Source organism: Coregonus clupeaformis, chromosome 33 (genome assembly GCF_020615455.1).
Source record: "Coregonus clupeaformis isolate EN_2021a chromosome 33, ASM2061545v1, whole genome shotgun sequence".
NCBI classification, from domain to species: Eukaryota; Metazoa; Chordata; class Actinopteri; order Salmoniformes; family Salmonidae; genus Coregonus; species Coregonus clupeaformis.
The window spans coordinates 37,464,178-37,486,458 of NC_059224.1; the positions used below are offsets into that span (position 1 = coordinate 37,464,178).

Consider the following 22,281-nt stretch of genomic DNA (forward strand, 5'->3'; position numbering starts at 1 on the left):
CCTCCTACACACTGCTGCTACATGCCCATAAGCTTGACATCTGTAAAAACGTAATGAATTTGGCACAAACTCTCGTACGGGATAACTTATATCCTAACATCACTTTGTCGGGCAAAGACTCAACATTAAAACTCAAAAGAACAGACAACGACTCTTGTTTCAGCACTCACGCCACTCTGTCTGCGTCGCACCAAACGACGAGCATCACAAACACCGGGAATCTTCCCCTTCAGTTGGTCAACTTTTACAGCTACCCCAGTAATCACTCCTTTTCTTGAGAGCTAAACAATTCACATCTCTTGTCCCCGTTCGTTTAACGCGGAGCACCTGCTCCCTCTGACCAGCAGAAACACAACAAATTATCACCACACCACTTCTGGTTACCTTCACCAATTCCACAGCACCCAACTCTGTTTTCACCCACCCTGAAACTTCACATGTGGCACAGCCAAAAGGCAACGGTCCACTTTTTCCAAAAATGGCACTCCTACCATCATAGACTCATCTTTATCCTGACCCTCTGTGCAAGCCTCGGATTCCGAGAACTTCACCACACCTACCCCCTCCAATACTTCACCCTCACTCACTTCCATCCCATTTCTCCTCCTGTCTTCGATCCGGCGTACAACTCACTCTGCTTACACTTTCTACCATTCTGCTTTAACAAACCATCTCCCTTTTTTCAGCCATTTTTAACCGATTCAAGCTCACCCTCTTCCTCCCGCTCTCTCTTTGACCTCCTCTGCCTCTCTTTCCCCCTCCATTCCTCCTCTGTATTCCAAGTATATGTCTCCTTCTGATAATACTGCACATCTCCTGACATACATCTAGTTATTGCCCTCTCAAGGGATGCCATTTTCCTTATCTCAATTAATTAATTAAAAAACGGTGTGCTCAGCTCCTACTGTCTTTGCTAAGGCTAAGGTCTGCCAGACTTTGTGGTTCACTATGAGCGGACAATACACAGGAAGTCGAAACTTCCCGATTCTACCAATGAAATGAAAATGTGCTAGTTCTAGCTTGTGGTTTGGATAATTGTGATGTCTATGATAAAAACGTAATGTTGTTAATGTAATAATAACTATATGCTGTGGCAGAGCCAGGGTCAAATTCCCCTTTAAAATAATGTGTCCCCATTATTTAAAAAATATAATTGTAGGCCTATCGCTACAGTAGATCAGTTGTGGGGTTTTGCCCTTTCTTTATGCACTTTTCTACAAGCTTGCATGACTTCAGTTCTTAGTACGTGTCATTGATGGGAGTCGCTGGAGAACGAATGACTGTCCCTCTTGCCTGGCACCGGTGACAAACAGGAACTTATGCAAGCAGGCGGTAATAGTCGAAGCGCTGAAGTGAGCGGAGCAGCCATATTGCCGCGCTGCGAGTTCAGCAGAGGGGAGAATACGCGGCTGTAGCCCTGCCATAGAACCATCTCATCTCAAATCACACTTTCTCTGGTAAGACATTCTACAAAGTAACAATGTATAGCGTAGTCTATACATCGAATATTTATGTGAACGTGAGACTGTTGAGCAGAATAGGGATGCTCACTACTTTGTTTCCGCACTTGTTGCAGTACTTCTGCTGCCTCTTCCCTCAAAGGGGAACAACATCTCACAACAGGTGTCTGGGATTATTGTAGTCGGATGTGGTTTGGTAGAAGGCTAGCAGTTGAAGGTTATGTAGATTGCATGTGTATACATGTATCCATGATGTAACGACTACATTTTAGTCGTATTTTTCCTCCAAAATCCAAAATTATAGCCTATTCGATTCGGGTCAAATAATTATATATTTTGCATAATAATATCATGACATTTGACAAAAAAGAAGGGGCTATGTCAAATTCACTGATTAGCCGAGTATGCTAGCTGTTTTAGGTTGGCTGTAGATTTGGGTTTGGTAGGTGGACTCAACATGTTTTCTTTGAACAGAACAAGCAAGAAATTGCCTACCATACGCGTGGAACATTGTATCTGTTTTAACACACAGTCGTGTAGCCTAATCTAGTCGGTTTTGTGACTTTTGAAATGGCCCAAACAGTGTTGGCTATTATTAAATACCCTAATATGTGTATCTTCTTCAGAAGTGAATCAAGCTCGTGGCTATCTTGTGATTCCAACTGATCAAGTTGTTACATTTGTAACAGACCCTAATCGCAACAAGTAGTTTTGACACAATGTAACAGTGTCTGTCCCTGGCGGATAGGCTACTTTATATCCGCTTTACACCCAGTAGTAGCCAAGTTTAATTAATTAATTCTTAAGGAAAATGTCCCTCAAGTACACCGTGCAGCATATAGGCTACATCGAACGTCCTCCTCATCATTTTATCCGAGCAAGGTTCACACCTTGAAACAGTTGTGGTGTTGAAGTAAGGTTCACACCTTGATACAGTATTGGTGCTCAAGTAAGATAATACCGAGAAGGGTAGAGACTGTGACTCTTATGGGTGAGGCTCGTTTAATCTAAACTTCCATATTTATTCATAATAATGATTGACACGGATATACAAGGCATGCGTCAACCAATCTCAATTTCGCAGCAGCGTTTAAAAAAGGAAGGGTAGTCCCATTTGACTCAGTATCACCGGGGTGGCTGAAACTCGTTTCTCTTTCGCTCCCTCTGACAGGAAGGCACTGTGGAGACGTCATCTAGGAGGCTATCCGAAGTATTTGGAAACCCACTTTACACCTCTCCGCACAGACCCAGGAAAAGGAAACAAAATGCCTAAAGCTGTAAGTATTGCTGTAGTTTTATTTGTTTAAAAGCTTTTCGTGTATTCAGACTATTTCTGAGTTGCCTGAAACTAATGCTTGGTAACTATGATACGTTGCCAGTCATGAGTCGAGATGGGAGTAGCCCAGGCAAGCGAGAGATTTATTGCCACGATGTCTGCTCGTGATGAGAGGAGGTATTCATGGGAGTCTAGAGATAGGGGCTGTATAGGCTATTTGTGCTGTAATGACTACCTTACACTACACTAAATATGTATAATGTTTCTATGGTTTAATTTGTGGTGTCACTTGTAGATGAAAATGAAAACGTTGTCCTCACTTATAGAAATACTTTCTCCCGAACTGAGAATATGGAATATGAGAATAAGAATTTGGTGGCCTCTTGTAAGTGATCACACTGTCTGAATATGTGGTTTCTCACATGAAGTTGAGTCATTTTCACTAAAGTCTTACTCTCACAACCTCTTTATTTGACCTAATGTAATATCTTAGCAGTGACCTACCTGGGTACACAACTGCCCCCAGCTTTTTGTTGAAAATGTGTCTTTGAAAGCACTTCCCACAAGTGTTGCAAAACAATGGACTTTCATTACTTTAACCAAAGAGGAAGTAAAGGATTGTCTGACCAAAATGACCAGATAAGTTTATTTGATTAAATGGAATATCACACCAGCCTCTAAAATAATGTGCTGTGCTTCAACTGAGACATTTCTATTTTGCTTTGCCCGGGGTGCAAATAGCCCTAATCGCGTGTGATCTAGAGAGAAGTTGATAGTTGAACAGTACGCTGTATTGTATTCACAGTTAGTCCCCCATCCAAGACACCCCCCAGTCGAAGACTCTAGGAGTCATAAAGAGTGTTGTTGGTTGGTTTAGAAATTGCCCTAGGGTTGTTAAGAAATTCACACTAAACTGGGAAGTAGTGACATCATCAGTGTGGTGCTGGCTGCATGACAGAGTAGCACTCTCTGTCACTCCGCTGTTAACACTTGAAAACCTTGCCTTTTTGGGATATAATGGCAGATAGTTTTATTTTCCATGATCTCAATGAGGCATAATCATTGATCTACTGCCACTGACTCACTTCTCTCTACATGACTAACTGAAACTTAAGAGTTTAAGGAAGGCATGAAATATTACTACGGCCAAGTTATTACTAAGTTAAGTATTTTAATGAACTTGGTCTTTAATTTTTTTGTTTTGAAGTCAATAGTTTTGCAACTCTCAAATTAATCCTAAAAATGCTGAGTTTTTTATTTATAGCATTGGTTGGTCAAAATAGGTGTTTATGTTTTGGATGTGGCTGCTGCACTCACTGACTGGAAGGGCTTTCTAGAAAACTGACATGATCAGCTCTTATTGAGATTTTGTATCACGCTTTGTGATGCAAAATCCTTTTTACTGTGAAAGATACGTGTTAAACATGGTGGAATTTCTCTATTATATAGAGACAGCAGAGTAGGCTAGAGTTCATTTGGTTAAGAATATAAATAAATCTGACAAGAGAAAGATGAGATTTGAGCAGCTGAGATTGAGATCCTGGTTTGGTCTCTTCTCTGGCTCGAGTTACACTTGTTAGAATAACACATTGTCACCAAGTGTGTGACGGTGTTCACTCCTTGGCTTTCCCTAAATCCTCTTTCTGTGTGGTCGCGGCCCCTTGAACATCCATGTGACAGTCAGACCACACACACACAGTCACACAAGGCGTGGCCTTAATCAACACTTACTGTATGGGTGTTCCCTCCTCGTGTCCGAAACCCATTGCTAATCATTTGTTCTCTTCAATAATTGATAATTCAATGATATAATGATGCCTGCTGTTACGCACTCTGGGTATGTCACTCTGAATAGTCGTCATGTTAGCACTTACCACATCGTTATATATTTAGACATCATTATGTAGTAATTAGTTCCTAATAGAAGTCAATACACTGTGTTTAGTCAACAAGTTGGCCAAGCTGAGGTACTGGGCCCTGGTCTGCAAAACGAATCCACTTCTTAGAGGTTTCAGTCCTAAATACCTTAATGAAAGGGGCGCAGTAGGGGTGTATACTACCCCCTCGCCAGTCTCCATGGGACCAACTGCAGGGAGGTAGTGCACTGCATGTCAGCAGGTTGCACACAGCACAGTGGTGGTTTATGGCTATATGGCTCTGTGGGGCATTTCAGCCACGTTCCCATGACAACCCCACATTGCAACAGACTCCTGTAAAGCCATGCAGACCATGCACGTGGTTAAATATTGAATGGTTTACAGCACAGGGGAATGCAGGTGATGATCACCATTGGGACCAACTCATTAACCAGTGAATGGTGTTATATAGATGATAGTAGACTACAGGAAAAGGAGGGCCAAGCATGCCCCCATTCTCATCAACGGGGCTGTAGTGGAGCAGGTTGAGAGCCTTTAGTTCTTTGATGTCCACATCACCAATGAACTGTCATGGTCCAAACACACCAAGACAGTCGTGAAGAGGGCACGACAATGCCTATTCCCCATCAGGAGACTGAAAAGATTTGGCATGGGTCCTCAGATCCTCAAAAAGTTCTACAGGTGCACCATCGAGAGCATCCTGACTGGTTGTATCATCGTCTGGTATGGCAACTGCTCAGCGTTCGACCGCAAGGCACTACAGAGGGTAGTGCGTACGGCCCAGTTCATCACTGGGGCCAAGCTTCCTTCCATCCAGGACCTCTATACCAGGCGGTGTCAGAAAAAGGCCCTAAAAATTGTCAAAGACTCTAGCCACCCTAGTCATAGACTGTTCTCTCTGCTACCACACGGCAAGCGGTACCGTCTACGTCCAAAAGGCTTCTTAACAACTTTTACCCCCAATCCATAAGACTCTGAACAGCTAACCACATTTTTACGCTGCTGCTACTCTCTGTTTATTATCTATGCATAGTCACTTTAACTCTACTTACATGTACATATTACCTCAATTACCTCGACTAACCTGTGCCCCCGCACATTGACTCTGTACCAGTACCCCCTGTATATAGCCTCGTTACTGTTATTTTATTGTTGCTCTTTTAATTATTATTATTATTTATTTATTGTTTACCTCTGTTTATTTAGTAAGTACTTTCTTAACACTTATTTTTTTTCTTAACTGCATTGTTGGTTAAGGGCTTGTAAATAAGCATTTAACTGTAAGGTTTACACCTGTTATATTCGGCGCATGTGACAAATAAAATGTGGCTATTTAATACCATACCTGGCCTCCACAATCCCCCGACCTCAACCCAATTGATATGGTTTGGGATGAGTCGGACCACAGAGTGAAGGAAAAGCAGCCAACAAGTGCTCAGCATATGTGGGAACTCCTTCAAGACTGTTAGAAAAGCATTCCAGGTGAAGCTGGTTGAGAGAATGCCAAGAGTGCGCAAAGCTGTCATCAAGGCAAAGGGTGGCTACATTGAAGAATCTCAAATATAAAATATATTTTGATTTGTTTAACACTTTTTTGGTTACTACATGATTCCATATGTTATTTCATAGTTTTGATGTCTTCACTATTATTCTACAATGTAAAAATAAAGAAAAATCCTTGAATAAGTAGGTGTGTCCAAACTTTTGACTGGTACTGTGTGTATGTATATATATATATATATATATATATATATATATATATATATATATATATATAATATAGCAGATTACTTTCTGGCTCCCTTACACAGCTGATCTGGAGTCAGTTTGACTGTGTGCGTTCTGGGAGCTGGGGTCCATTAGAATTCTTCGTGGTGCAGGAAAGGGACCACTGGGGAGGCACAGATGAAAAGGGATCTTTGTTTTGCTGTGTAAATATATTTTTTGTTGCCCACAACAATCAATATGTAGATGAGGCTTTTCCAACGCAAAAAAAGAAACAACCTTTCATGCGTTTTTCTTTTGTAGTCAATTCACGTTCACTTTGAATTGTTCTTTCTATGGAGTAATTAATTTGGCCATATCTACTGCCATAGACACGTCAGTTATTATGTGTAGGCTCAGTATGTAGCCTATGAGGCAGCTAGACATCATGGCAGTGAGTAAACAGTCCAGTCAGTCAGAGCCCAGGCCCCAGCCCAGGAGACATCCCGTTAGGCCGTTTCCAGTGGGCGTCATTGAGTTTCATCACTTCAGAGCCTCAATGTCATTCACAATGGCCAGGAGATGACAGATTACACCAAAGACTCTGCTAGCAGCAGTCTCCCTCTTACCGGAGTCCACACACATCTCCATAGGGTTGTCAGTGCACGCCAATAACCTGGGTAAATACTGTAGGCCTCATTTTCTCAACTGAAACATTTGACCTAGAAGCGAAAGGTGTAGGACTAGTGTTTGTTAGTGAGCTTACAATGCTGATATTGTAATGAATATTATGTATTGTAGCAGGACTTTAATCGTGTGATGAGAACTAACCTACATGGAATTAAGTATTTATTGTGAAAGACTACAAACTTGACGTCATGCCTCATTCATGGAAATCAGAGGGCGCTCTCATTGCAACATACTATATGAGGCTAATGTTTTTCATAGTTTTTTCAAAAAACTTTTAGTTGTTTGAAACATTTTATTACCACAGTGGACCTCCTTAAGCAGGCAGTCATGCCAGGTTTTTTCTGGATCAAAAAGGGGCTTAGGTGGTGGGCGTGGCAGGGGGCATGACTGGGTTGGCAATGGGCTCGGTCAGTGCAGCTGCATTAAAAAAAAAAAATTAGAAGCCCCCATCTTGGCGGTGTAGAGAAATGTTAGCTTCTTTTTTTTTTATCCTGCAATTATACACATTTCTCCATGGAGCTGAGATTAGTTTTTGTAGTTTTAAAGCAATTTCCCTGCTATTTTATGCATTTTGCCATGACTAATGCTGTTCTTTTGCTCTAACATAATAACAAAATCAATACTACCAAATTCAATGTTTTGGGAATTTTCAATTCTCCCTGACTGTCTAGCTTTTATCTTGGCGATTGTTTGTTGTCAATGATTGTAATATAAAATATATATAGGTCCATTATCTTTTTTACATTTACGTCATTTAGCAGACGCTCTTATCCAGAGCGACTTACAAATTGGTGCATTCACCTTATAGCCAGTGGGATAACCACTTTACAATATGTTTTTTTTATTTTCTTCTTTCTTTGGGGTGGGGTAAGGGGGGGTAGAAGGATTGCTTTATCCTATCCCAGGTATTCCTTAAAGAGGTGGGGTTTCAAGTGTCTCCGGAAGGTGGTGAGTGGCGCTGTCCTGGCGTTGTGAGGGAGCTTGTTCCACCATTGGGGTGCCAGAGCAGCGAACAGTTTTGACTGGGCTGAGCGGGAACTGTGCTTCCGCAGAGGTATGGGGGCCAGCAGGCCAGAGGTGGATGAACGCAATGCCCTCGTTTGGGTGTAGGGACTGATCAGAGCCTGAAGGTACGGAGGTGCCGTTCCCCTCACAGCTCCGTAGGCAAGCACCATGGTCTTGTAGCAGATGCGAGCTTCAACTGGAAGCCAGTGGAGTGTGCGGAGGAGCGGGGTGACGTGAGAGAACTTGGGAAGTTTGAACACCAGACGGGCTGCGGCATTCTGGATGAGTTGTAGGGGGAGGAGGACACAACGGAGTTGTCAACCGTGATGGCGAGATCATGGAACGGGCAGTCCTTCCCCGGGAGGAAGAGCAGCTCCGTCTTGCCGAGGTTCAGCTTGAGGTGGTGATCCGTCATCCACACTGATATGTCTGCCAGACATGCAGAGATGCGATTCGCCACCTGGTTATCAGAAGGGGGAAAGGAGAAGATTAGTTGTGTGTCGTCTGCGTAGCAATGATAGGAGAGGCCATGTGAGGATATGACAGAGCCAAGTGACTTGGTGTATAGCGAGAATAGGAGAGGGCCTAGAACTGAGCCCTGGGGGACACCAGTGGTGAGAGCACGTGGTGCGGAGACAGATTCTCGCCACGCCACTTGGTAGGAGTGACCTGTCAGGTAGGACGCAATCCAAGAGTGAGCCGCGCCGGAGATGCCTAACTCGGAGAGGGTGGAGAGGAGGATCTGATGGTTCACAGTATCAAAGGCAGCAGACAGGTGTAGAAGGACAAGGGCAGAGGAGAGAGAGTTAGCTTTAGCAGTGCGGAGAGCCTCCGTGACACAGAGGAGCAGTCTCAGTTGAATGACCAGTCTTTAAACCTGACTGGTTTGGATCAAGAAGGTCATTCTGACAGAGATAGCAAGAGAGTTGGCTAAAGACGGCACGCTCAAGAGTTTTGGAGAGAAAAGAAAGAAGGGATACTGGTCTGTAGTTGTTGACATCGGAGGGATCGAGTGTAGGTTTTTTGAGAAGGGGTGCAACTCTCACTCTCTTGAAGACGGAAGGGACATAGCCAGCGGTCAAGGATGAGTTGATGAGCGAGGTGAGGTAAGGGAGAAGGTCACCGGAGATGGTCTGGATAAGAGAGGAGGGGATAGGGTCAAGCGGGCAGGTTGTTGGGCGGCCGGCTGTCACAAGTCGCAAGATTTCATCTGGAGAGAGAGGGGAGAAAGAAGTCAAAGCATAGGGTAGGGCAGTGTGAGCAGGACCAGCAGTGTCATTTGACATAACAAACGAGGATCGGATGTCGTCAACCTTCTTTTCAAAATGGTTGACGAAGTCATCCACAGAGAGGGAGGGGGGGGGGGGAGAGGGGGAGGAGGATTCAGCAGGGAGGAGAAGGTGGCAAAGAGCTTCCTAGGATTAGAGGCAGATGCTTGGAATTTACATACTTTATACATACTTTATATATGGGTTTAGTCGTTTCAGTTTACACTGAAAGCGTTTTTCCATTCAAGTAATGTGTATACTGAACAAAAATATATAGTTACAGTTCATAGAGGGAAATCTGTCAATTGAAATAGTAATTATGCCCTAATCTATGGATTTAACATGACTGGGCAGGGACACACCCACTGGGGAACCAGGCCCAGCCAATCCGAATGAGTTTTTCTCCACAAAAGGGGTTTATTCTCTCCTAATGTTTAGAGAAATAAGCTTTTTGTGCATATGGAACATTTCTGGGATCTTTTATTTTAGCTCATGAAACATGGAACCAACACTTTATGTGTTGCATTTAAATTTTTGTTCAGTGTCATCTATCTATCTAATATATTTTATGACTTAGGCGTCCGTTTAAAATTCCTGCAGGCCTAAACAATAAGGACTTGCCATGTTTGTGCGGCATAGGTCAGTCTTATAAGTTATTAACCGAAGAACGGAAAGGCATGCCTTTTCTCTCAAAACAGAAGGGAATGGATGGACATTGTCAATACAGGCTAACCTGATTAGCTGGTCTGTGTTGAGGGGTTATGACACTATTGCCCTCTCCACCTATCGCTATCTCCGTTAGGGGTTCCCTTCTAAAATCAACCATGTTCCTTTACTGTAACTAACTACAGCTGCTATGGCACCCCTCAGAGCCTGTTTCCTCTCTAGGTTTCTTCCTAGGTTCCTGCCTTCTAGTGAATTTTTCCTAGCCACTGTGCCATTACATCCGCGTTGGTTACTTTTTGGGGTTTTATGCTGGGTATCTGTAACGAACTTTGTGACAACTGCTGATGTAAAAAGGGCTTTATAAAATAAATTGGATTGCATTTGACTATAGGCCTACATGTGCTCCTGAGTGGCGCAGTGGTCTAAGGCACTGCATCGCAGTGCTAACTGTGCCACTAGAGATCCTGGTTCGAATCCAGGCTCTGTCGCAGCCGGCCGCGACCGGGAGACTCATGGGCGGTGCACAATTGGCCCAGCGTCGTCCAGGGTAGAGCATGGCGTTTGCAACGCCAGGGTTGTGGGTTCGATTCCCACGGGGGGCCAGTATAAAAAAAGATGTATTCACTAACTGTAAGTCGCTCTGGATAAGAGCGTCTGCTAAATGACAAACAAAAAAAAGTGCAGTAGGTGTGTTTTTTCACAACCACACACAAGTTTACCACACTAGGTTAGTGTGAAATCTGAAACGAGCCCAGGAGTAAATATTGAAAGTGAAACACCTCGTGATTTTCACCCTTAATTCCCTCTGATCAGTATTTATGTCTATTACAAGGCACATAAACAAACACATGATCTGCTGTGTTTCGTCTGTACGTATCATCCCCTTTGAAGTCCCCTGTAGCTCAGTTGGTAGAGCATGGCGCTTGCAACGCCAGGGTTGTGGGTTTGTTTCCCACGGGGTGCCAGTATGAAAAATGTATGCACTCACTAACTGTAAGTCGCTCTGGATAAGAGCGTCTGATAAATAACTAAAAAATGTTTGTTTTTTTAAAGAAAAGAAAAAAAGTACAGTACATTTATTTTTTGTACATTACTCTACGGCTGCTCATTCATTGTTAGTTCCTAAAGCGTTTGAACACATCTCTCTTACTAAATAGTAAATACTAATGTTTTTGTGTTACTAATGTCTTTCTGTCATGTCTCTGTCTCCTCAGGTCAATGTTCGCGTCACCACCATGGACGCTGAGCTGGAGTTTGCCGTCCAGCCCAGCACCACTGGCAAACAGCTCTTTGACCAGGTCAGTGTTAACAGTACATTTATGACTGTCATATTAATACAGATGTAGGATCTTAATTTGAGCCAGTTTGCTACAGCAGGAAAATAACCTTGCAGCAACACGAAATATGAATTATAATGTGGATAATAATTAATGGACGTTTTTTTAGGGGTCGATCATTTTGTTACGTAAGGTAAAATCAAGTCTGACATTTCTTAAGTGGAAATTACATACTTCAAAAATCTTTTTATACCTCAAATACACTACACGTTTTAAATGTCCTGCATTGCAGGAAAGTTCTCCTGCAACAGGGTAATCAAATTAAGATCCTACATCTATAGCCATACATTTAGTCTTGTTATCAGTAGTAACAAAACCTGTACCAAAACCACAAGTATGTATAGCAGGGTTTTGCTTTTGCAATTCTTCTCCATGATAACACTTATTACTGGAATAATTTAGTGAGGCTTTCTAGGAGTGTGTGTGTGTGTGTGTGTGTGTGTGTGTTAATCAGTGGTTCTGCTCCAGTGACCCACCCTGAAGCCTACTCCCCCACCTCTACATCTTCCTACCTCCAGGCATGTCCTGTCCCCACACACACTCATGAATGTTATCTCAGGGAAGGTTGCAAGAGATTTTAACTGGAACCATTCTTATCTGACCTTCCCTTCTCTCCTGGAGCTATGACGACCATTCCCAGGAGTGGTGCTGTGCTAAGAGCCAAAAATGTACTGAAACTGATTACTGGTAGTGTGAGAAAAGGGAGTATGATGAAAGCCTGTTTCTTTTGATCAGATGTCAATATATCTGACAATATGACAGTGAGTCATCCAAACCATTGTCCTTCCCACGGAACCCTGTCTGAGTCGGTTCCTGACATCGAAGTCAATTGACATTGTACAGCATGTTTTCTGTACAACTGTTTTGAGTACTGTCACGATCGTCGGATATAGAGGACCAAGGCGCAGCGTGGAAGGTGAACATACTTATTTATTAAATGATACACGAACAAAACAACAAATCGATACGTGACGTCCACAGGTGCAAAACACAAACCAACACGGAACAAGATCCCACAAACACTGTGGGAAAATCACCTGACTAAATATGGTTCCCAATCAGAGACAACCAGCAACAGCTGATACTCGTTGCCTCTGATTGAGAACCACTCTGGCCAACATAGATATACAAACTAAACTAGACACAACGAGCACAAAACATAAACTCTACACACCCTGGCTCAACTTAAAAGAGTCCCTAGAGCCAGGGCGTGACAAGTACAGCGTGTTTGTATGGTAAGTTCAGAGGGACAATAGGAGAATTACGTATTGTTCTCAGATTACTGAGTACAGTGCCTTCAGAAAGTATTCATACCCCTTGACTTATTCCACATTTTGTTGTTACAGCCTGAATTCAAAATGGATTCAATTTTTTTTTACTCACCCATCTACACACAATACCCCATAATGACAAAGTCAAAACATGTTTTTAGAAAGTTTTGCAAATTTATTGAAAAATGAAATGCAGAAATATCTCATTTACATAAGTATTCACTCCCCTGAGTCAACACTTTGTAGAAGCACCTTTTGGCAACGATTACAGCTGTGAGTCTTTCTCTGTAAGTCTCTTAGCGCTTTCCACACTTGGATTGTGAAACATTTGCCCAGTATTCTTTTCAAAATTCTTTAAGCTCTGTCAAATTGGTTGTTGATCATTGCTAGACAACAATTTTAAATGTTTTGCCATATATTTCCAAGTAGGTTATTGTCCTGCTGAAAGGTGAATTCATCGCCCAGTGTCTGGTGGAAAGCAGACTAAACCAGGTTTTCCTGTAGGATTTTGCCTGTGCTTAGCTCCATTCCGTTTCTTTTTTATCCTGAAAAACTCCCCAGTCCTTAACGATTACAAGCATACCTATAACATGGTGCAACCACCACTATGCTTAAAAATATGGAAAGTGGTACTCAGTAATGTGTTGTGTTGGATTTGCCCCAGACATAACACTCTGTATTCAGGACAAAAAATTAAATGCTTTGCCAATTTTTTTGCAGTATTACTTTAGTGACCTGCAAAGAGGATGCATGTTTTGGAATATTTGTATTCTGTACAGGCTTCCTTCTTTTCACTCTGTCAATTAGGTTAGTATTGTGGACTAACTACAATGTTGTTGATCCATCCTGAGTTTTCTCCTATCACAGCCATTCAACTCTGTAATTGTTTTAAAGTCACCATTGGTCTCATGGTGAAATCCCTAAGCGGTTTCCATCCTCTCCGGCAACAGAGTCAGGAAGGAAGCCTGTATCTTTCTAGTGACTGGGTGTATTGATACACCATCCAAAGTGTATTCATTACTTCACCATGCTCAAAGGGATATTCAATGTATGCTTTTTTAAATGTATTACACATCTACCAATAGGTGCCCTTTGCAATGCATTGGAAAACCTCCCTGGTCTTTGTGGTTGAATCTGTGTTTGGAATTCACTGCTAGACTGAGGGACCTTACAGGTAATTGTATATGTGAGGTACAGAGATGAAGTCATTCAAAAATCATGTTAAACACTATTATGTCACTCTTGAGTGAGTCCATGCAACTCCTGAACTTATTTAGGCTTGTCATAGCAAAGGGGTTAAGTAATTGACTCGACATTTCTATTTTTAGTTTGTAAAGACTTCGAAAAACATGATTGCGCTTTGACATCATTGGGGGTATTGTGTGTAGGCCAGTGATGATACATTTCAATTTAATCAATTTTAAAGTCAAGGGGTGTGAATACTTTCTGAAGGCACATCGACAAGAGCTTGTAGTATGTTACTGGAACCCCTTATTGGTCCATCAGTGTACTACACTGTATGTTCTTATCTAATGGTTGAGTCCCATAGTGTCACATTCTGCAGCTACAGTGTGGAATGGATTCCAAAGGCACCGTGCGATGTAGCAAGCCTCTATTCCACCACGGAAAGGCATTGTCTTGGCTTGCCATAGCCACTTCCTGAATAACTTGTTTGTCAGTTGTGTGTACATGTGTGGAAACATGACTAGGGAATTTCACCTTCATGCCCTCTGCAGTGATATTAGCATTAGATTCTGATGTTGTTCAGGATTGTCGGCATTAGATTCAGACGTTCCACTTTAGTGTCACTAAGAATTCCTTCACCTACACGTTGAAAGGCCTCAGTGGGGTGTGTCGTACATTAATTATTACGTTAAAAATTATATTATATAGTACATTGTCGTGCACCAGAATAATTTGTGTCGGAAACAGTTAATCGCCACTCGCAATACAGGTGCAAGTAATAGTTTTGTCTTGACAACTTTCCATCTGATAACCACCAGTAACCACAGGTGAAATTGACTGACGTTTAACTACTTCCTCTAGTTAGCAATGTGTCAGTCAGAAGCCTGTGACCCAATTGAGTTAGAAACCTGGCCTGGACGGGTGAAGTCGGTAGCAGACATCCCCTGCAGAGAAGGCCTCAGACACAGACAGTCAGACAAAAGCGCACGCACAGACAGACAGACAGTCAGATAGACAGGCAGTCAGACAGACAGACAGTCAGATAGACAGGCAGTCAGACAGACAGACAGTCAGATAGACAGGCAGTCAGACAGACAGACAGTCAGATGGACAGGCAGTTAGTTAAGTGGAAAGGCTGAGTAATACCAGTGGTGAGCTCATCCCTGGGGTGTTCCCCTGTTAAAGTGACCTGGCGTGGGACCCTCTCTGTGCCTCAGCCCTCTCATATGACCAGCGACGTGCAGCCCTAACGGGACGAATTGCTGCCGGCCCGCCACTCTTCAACTCACAACCACTTTGATTTCCCATAGAACTGCTCAAAGGCTTTTTCCTTTTAGTTGTTCTTAGGATACTTTACAAATGGCACCATATTGTGGGCCCTGGTCAAAAGTAGTGCACTGAAAACATTTACATTTTAGTCAATTAGCAGACTCTCTTATCCAAAGCGACTTACAGGAGCACTTAGGGTTAAGTGCCTTGTTCAAGAACCTTAGATACTGTGTGTGTGTACATTCGGGACAGGCCACGTAAATAAATGAAGGGGTAGTTCAATAGGGTGGCACACTCATGCAGTAATAACACAACACCAGAAGACGAACTAGTCTTCAAACTGAGGATTTTAGTTGGTTTCTCTCTTTCCACTGTGCGTGTGCGGTCTGGAGAAATGGCTAAACATTAGCCATTATCCTTTGGCCACTCTCTCTTCCTGCCCCTGTCTGAGTGTGCCCCTCTCCTCCTCCTCCTGTCCCCTGACTAATCTGGAACAATTAGTTGGAACTTCACATTAGTCAGCGGATGCAGTGAGTAATGCTGTTTCGGGGGGTGGTGGCATTCCTCGCTCTCTCTCCCTCCCTCTTTCTCTCTTTCATCACAGGGCTCGGGCTTTCATAAACACTGCCGAGAGAGAACTTTCACTTGGAAGACTGACTGCAGTGAGAAGGCAAGGCGTGGCGGCGTTCGTGGCCTTGTTCCACTGTTCAGACTGCACGTGATGCAGAGTACGGGATTCTTAAAAGTTATCCAGAGCTAGCTCAATCGTTTTTGTATCCTCCAGTTTTATATACATCCTTTTAAATAATACTGCACATTTAACGACGATCTGCACCCCAAAGCTAAAGAATGAGAGATTGTTTAGATGTCCTCCTGCGTGACAGAATTATTGGATCCATTCTGGGACCCAGGTAGCCTAGGTCTTTTGTGTTAGGTGAGAACAGCTCACAGGTCATCTACAGTTTGAGTTTACTTACTTTACTTACTAATCAACAGCAAATGTTTGTCTTAGATATGTTCAATGATTGGCTGATTGAAGTGGCCTGTCAGTGAGTGGCACACCCAGTTTGTAACTCTTTGGTGCAGCCTCTACTCAAAACAAAATCCTTTTAACTCTTGGAATGTTGATTAGTTCATTCCAGTACTTACGGTGAGGATTAGCCCTTTCCCTTTAATACTGGTATCGTCTTCGATCAAAAATACTCATATTATTTGATTAAATGCTGTTTGACCCATTCCTAGAGGGACATTTTCTGGCCTCAAAGGCCTCTCGTTGTAGCAGAACCCCTGTAGTTTATCCCCCCTGGGTAAAGGAATCCTTCATTTAGAATACCTTTTCCCCCCCTTCCCCCCGCTCTGTGTGGTTCCTGGAAGCAAAAACACCATGAAAGGGCCTGTTTGTGTCCTGAAACCCTCAGGACTTTCATTCCAGGTGAGATGATGCAGTGAGAAACGCTCTCTCGTTTCAGGGCCAACCACTCAGTGTTCATTGTTGTAATTAAATACAATTTGGAAGAAAAAAAATCTGTCATTCATCTCCTGCAACCCCGTCAGGTTACCCGGACCCGTATTAGGTTGCGGCTAAGTAAGTGCGGGGGCGCTTGATTTTAATTTTAACCTTGGCCACTGCTTATTGGATAGGAATGGGCTTGGCCTGAGTGCCTGCTGTGTGTGTGTGTGTGTTGTTGACTGAAACTGCTTCACCCAAGTGGGGAATTTGGCAGCAGCACAAACAGAACAGGGCCTGGCGACTGGTGAGTTTCTCATTCTAAATGCCCGGGCTATAACCCATATAGAACTCATAGGTAAGGTTTCCCAAACACAGATTAATCCTAGCCCTGAATTCAGAATCACTCTCAATGGAAATTCTCAATTGGAAGCACTTTTTAGTCCAGGGGTAGGCTTATTTCGTGTCCAGGAAACCTACCCATAGGGTTTGGCAGAATTTTGCACCGTAGATTTCTTAACATTTTATTGTGTTACAGAGTGGGATTAAAATTGATTTAATTGTCATTTTTTGTAAACTATCTACACAAAACACTGTCAGTGGAAGAAAAACATATTTTTTTGTTTTGATGAATGAAAAATAAAACACTAATATATTCACCCCCCTAAGTCAATACATGTTAGAAACACCTTTGTCAGTGATTACAGCTGTGAGGCTTCTTGGGTAAATCTCTAAGAGCTGAATACTTAGTGACTCAAGACATTTCAGCTGTTCATTTTTTATTAATTTGTTAACATTTTGAAAAACATAATTCCACTTTGAGATTATGGGGTATTGTGTGTACGCCAGTGACAAATAATATGAACTTAATCCGTTTTAAATTCAGGCAGTATGCAAAATGTGGAAGAAGTCAAGGGGGTGTGAACACTTTCTGAAGGCACTGTATGACTCCTCAGAAATGAAACAATCAAGGTGTATTGTTCAGTACCATTCCTTCTGAATAGGCCTGTCAGACACTAAAAAGAGAACATACAAAGCTCATAGAAATAACTCTGAATGACGTGTCAAGAAACCGTAGTAGAAAAGTTAGGATCACACACTATCTATACTGTAGATCTCATCACAACATTTGTTCCCCTTTCTTGTCAGAAATCGCCCACTGTGAATTTTACAGTATTTTATGATTTTATTGGAACAACAACGTCATATACAGTACCAGTCAAAAGTTTGGACACACCTACTCATTCAAGGGTTTTTCATTATTTTTGCTATTTTCTACATTGTAGAATAATAGTGAAGACATCAAAACTATGAAATAACACATATGGAATCATGTAGTAACCAAAAGAGTGTTAAACAAATCAAAATATATCTGAGGTTCTTCGAAGTAGGCACCCTTTGCCTTGATGACAGCTTTGCACAATCTTGGCAAGCTTCATGAGGCAGTCACCTGGAATGCATTTCAATTAACAGGTGGGCCTTGTTAAATGTTAATTTGTGGAATTTCTTTCCTTAATGCGTTTGAGCCAATCAATTGTGTTGTGACAAGGTAGGGGTGGTATACAGAAGATTGCCCTATTTGGTAAAATACGAAGTCCATATTACGGCAAGAACAGCTCAAATAAGCAAAGAGAAATGAGTCCATCATTACTTTAAGACGAAGGTCAGTCAATCTGGAAAATGTCAAGAACTTTGAAAGTTTCTTAAGTGCAGTTGCAAAAACCATCAAGTGCTATGATGAAACTGGCTCTCATGAGGACCACCACAGGAAAGGAAGACCCAGAGTTACCTCTGCTGCAGATAATAAGTTCATTAGTGTTACCAGCCTCAGAAATTGCAGCCCAAATAAATGTTTCACAGAGTTCAAGTAACAGACACATCTCAACATCAACTGTTCAGAGGAGACTGCGTGAATCAGGCCTTCATGGTTGAATTGCTGCAAAGAAACCACTACTAAAGGACACCAATAAGAAGAAGAGACTTGCTTGGGCCAAGAAAACACGAGCAATGGACATTAGACTGGTGGAAATTTGTCCTTTGGTTTTATGAGTCCAAGTTTGAGATTTTTGGTTCCAACCGCCGTGTCTTTGTGTTGATCTCCACATGTGTATTTCCCACCGTGAAGCATGGAGGAGGAGGTGTGATGGTGCTTTGCTGGTGACCCTGTCAGTGATTTATTTAGAATTCAAGGCACACTTAACCTGCATGGCTACCACAGCATTCTGCAGCGATACGCCATCCCATCTGGTTTGCGCTTAGTGGGACTATCATTTGTTTTTCAATAGGACAATGACCCAAAACACACCTCCAGACCTTGTAAGGGCTATTTGACCAAGAAGGAGAGTGATGGAGTGCTGCATCAGATGACCTGGCCTCCACAATCCCCTGACCTCAACCCAATTGAGATGGTTTGGATTGAGTTGGACCGCAGAGTGAAGGAAAAGCAGCCAACAAGTGCTCAGCGTATGTGGGAACTCCTTCAAGACTGTTGGAAAAGCATTCCTCATGAAGCTGGTTGAGAAAATGCCAAGAGTGTGCAAAGCTGTCATCAAGGCAAAGGGTGACTACTTTGACAAATCTAAAATATATTTTGATTTGTTTAACATTTGTTTGGATACTACATGATTCCATATGTGTTATTTCATAGTTGTAATGTCTTCACTATTCTAAAATGTAGAACATATTAAAAATAAAGAAAAACCCTTGAATGAGTAGGTGTGTCCAAACTTTTGACTGGTACTGTATATGACGTTGTTGTGGTTAGCTATTCAGTGCAGATTGCATCTGCACTGACTGACTGCTTTTTCCAGTATGTCTCCTGGGGAAAAGGATCCTGGTCCCAGATCTGTTTGTGCTGTCTTACCACCAACTCTGGCACAAACCGATCTGGGACCAATAGGAGTTGGCAAGACCGTACAAACGGATCTGGGAACGTATGTCCGGGACTGGGAAAGATGTAATCCTATGAGGCCTGCCCAGATTAAGCCTGGTACCTGAGTATGCCATTAACGACCGGCGCTCCCGGCCGTGCCAACATAATGCCACTGGGCTGAAAGGCCTGTTTATACAAGATGCTATACTCTGCTGGTGATCATGCAGCACTGGTGGCACAATGTAGTTTATTAACGGTGTGAATGAATTATGGTTTGAGTGGTTTCGGTTGATTACTGTCCCGAATGTTACCTAATCTCTGAGAAAAATAATGTTGTGGTTTGGTGATAAAAGCCAGTTCTGTGCTCCAAGATGTTCTTGAATGTGTACATTACTGCTGTGTAACAGACTCCAACCTCTCCACAATGGCCAAGACCAGAGAGCTGTGTAAGGACATCAGGGATAAAATTGTAGACCTGCACAAGGCTGGGATGGGCTACAGGACAATAGGCAAGCAGCTTGGTGAGAAGGCAACAACTGTTGGCACAATTATTAGAAAATGGAAGAAGTTCAAGATGACGGTCAATCACCCTCGGTCTGGGGCTCCATGCAAGATCTCACCTCGTGGGGCATCAATGATCATGAGGAAGGTGAGGGATCAGCCCAGAACTACGCGGCAGGACCTGGTCAATGACCTGAAGAGAGCTGGGACCACAGTCTCAAAGAAATCCATTAGTAACACACTACGCCGTCATGGATTAAAATCCTGCAGTGCACGCAAGGTCCCCCTGCTCAAGCCAGTGCATGTCCAGGCCCGTCTGAAGTTTGCCAATGACCATCTGGATGATCCAGAGGAGGAATGGGGGAAGGTCATGTGGTCTGATGAGAGAAAAATAGAGCTTTTTGGTCTAAACTCCACTCGCCGTGTTTGGAGGATGAAGAAGGATGAGTACAACCCCAAGAACACCATCCCAACCGTGAAGCATGGAGGTGGAAAGATCATTATTTGGGGATGCTTTTCTGCAAAGGGGACAGGACGACTGCATCGTATTGAGGGGAGGATGGATGGGGCCATGTATCGCGAGATCTTGGCCAACAACCTCCTTCCCTCAGTCAGAGCATTGAAGATGGGTCGTGGCTGGGTCTTCCAGCATGACAACGACCCGAAACACACAGCCAGAGCAACTAAGGAGTGGCTCCGTAAGAAGCATCTCAAGGTCCTGGAGTGGCCTAGCCAGTCTCCAGACCTGAACCCAATAGAAAATCTTTGGAGGGAGCTGAAAGTCCGTATTGCCCAGCGACAGTGGGCCAAAATCCCTGCTGCAGTGTGTGCAAACCTGGTCAAGACCTACAGGAAACGTATGATCTCTGTAATTGCAAACAAAGGTTTCTGTACCAAATATTAAGTTCTGCTTTTCTGATGTATCAAACACTTATGTCATGCAATACAATGCAAATTAATTACTTAAAAATCATACAATGTGATTTTCTGGATTTTTGTTTTAGATTCCGTCTCTCACAGTTGAAGTGTACCTATGATAAAAATTACAGACCTCTACATGCTTTGTAAGTAGGAAAACCTGCAAAATCGGCAGTGTATCAAATACTTGTTCTCCCCACTGTGTGTGTGTGTGTGTGTGTGTGTGTGTGTGTGTGTGTGTGTGTATATGTGTATGTATATATATATATGTGTGTTATATATATATATATATATATATATATATATATATATATATATATATATATATATATATATATATATATATATATTATCAATGGAAATCAAATGTATCAACCCATGGAGGTCTGGATTTGGAGTCACCCTCAAAATTAAAGTGGAAAACCACACTACAGGCTGATCCAACTTTGATGTAATGTCCTTAAAACAAGTCAAAATGAGGCTCAGTAGTGTGTGTGGCCTCCACGTGCTTGTATGACCTCCCTACAATGCCTGGGCATGCTCCTGATGAGGTGGCGGATGGTCTCCTGAGGGATCTCCTCCCAGACCTGGACTAAAGCCTCCGCCAACTCCTGGACAGTCTGTGGTGCAACGTGGCGTTGGTGGATGGAGCGAGACATGATGTCCCAGATGTGCTCAATTTGATTCAGGTCTGGGGAACGGGCGGTCCATAGCATCAATGCCTTCCTCTTGCAGGAACTGCTGACACACTCCAGGCACATGAGGTCTAGCATTGTCTTGCATTAGGAGGAACCCAGGGCCAACCGCACCAGCATATGGTCTCACAAGGGGTCCGAGGATCTCATCTCGGTACCTATTGGCAGTCAGGCTATCTCTGGCGAGCACATGGAGGGCTGTGCGGCCCCCCAAAGAAATGCCACCCCACACCATGACTGACCCACCGCCAAACCGGTCATGCTGGAGGATGTTGCAGGCAGCAGAACGTTCTCCACGGCGTCTCCAGACTCTGTCACGTCTGTCACATGTGCTCAGTGTGAACCTGCTTTCATCTGTGAAGAGCACAGGGCGCCAGTGGCGAATTTGCCAATCTTGGTGTTCTCTGGCAAATGCCAAACGTCCTGCACGGTGTTGGGCTGTAAGCACAACCCCCCACCTGTGGACGTCGGGCCCTCATACCACCCTCATGGAGTCTGTTTCTGACCGTTTGAGCAGACACATGCACATTTGTGGCCTGCTGGAGGTCATTTTGCAGGGCTCTGGCAGTGCTCCTCCTGCTCCTCCTTGCACAAAGGCGGAGGTAGCAGTCCTGCTGCTGGGTTGTTGCCCTCCTACGGCCTCCTCCACGTCTCCTGATGTACTGGCCTGTCTCCTGGTAGCGCCTCCATGCTCTGGACACTACGCTGACAGACACAGCAAACCTTCTTGCCACAGCTCGCATTGATGTGCCATCCTGGATGAGCTGCACTACCTGAGCCACATGTGTGGGTTGTAGACTCCGTCTCATGCTACCACTAGAGTGAAAGCACCGCCAGCAT

At 43.3% G+C, this 22,281-nt stretch overlaps 1 protein-coding gene across 1 annotated transcript in view; it reads left to right on the forward strand.

The window, feature by feature from the left end:
* The first annotated feature begins 1,329 nt into the window (after positions 1-1,329).
* Positions 1,330-22,281, forward strand: part of LOC121549093 (ezrin-like) — a 46,421-nt gene continuing 25,469 nt past the window's right edge. Inside the window, exons 1-3 of the mRNA XM_041860928.2 lie at positions 1,330-1,457; positions 2,632-2,737; positions 11,161-11,244. Of these exons, the coding sequence (XP_041716862.1) occupies positions 2,726-2,737; positions 11,161-11,244 (96 nt within the window). The 5' untranslated portion in view covers positions 1,330-1,457; positions 2,632-2,725. The remainder of the gene's footprint in view (positions 1,458-2,631; positions 2,738-11,160; positions 11,245-22,281) is intronic.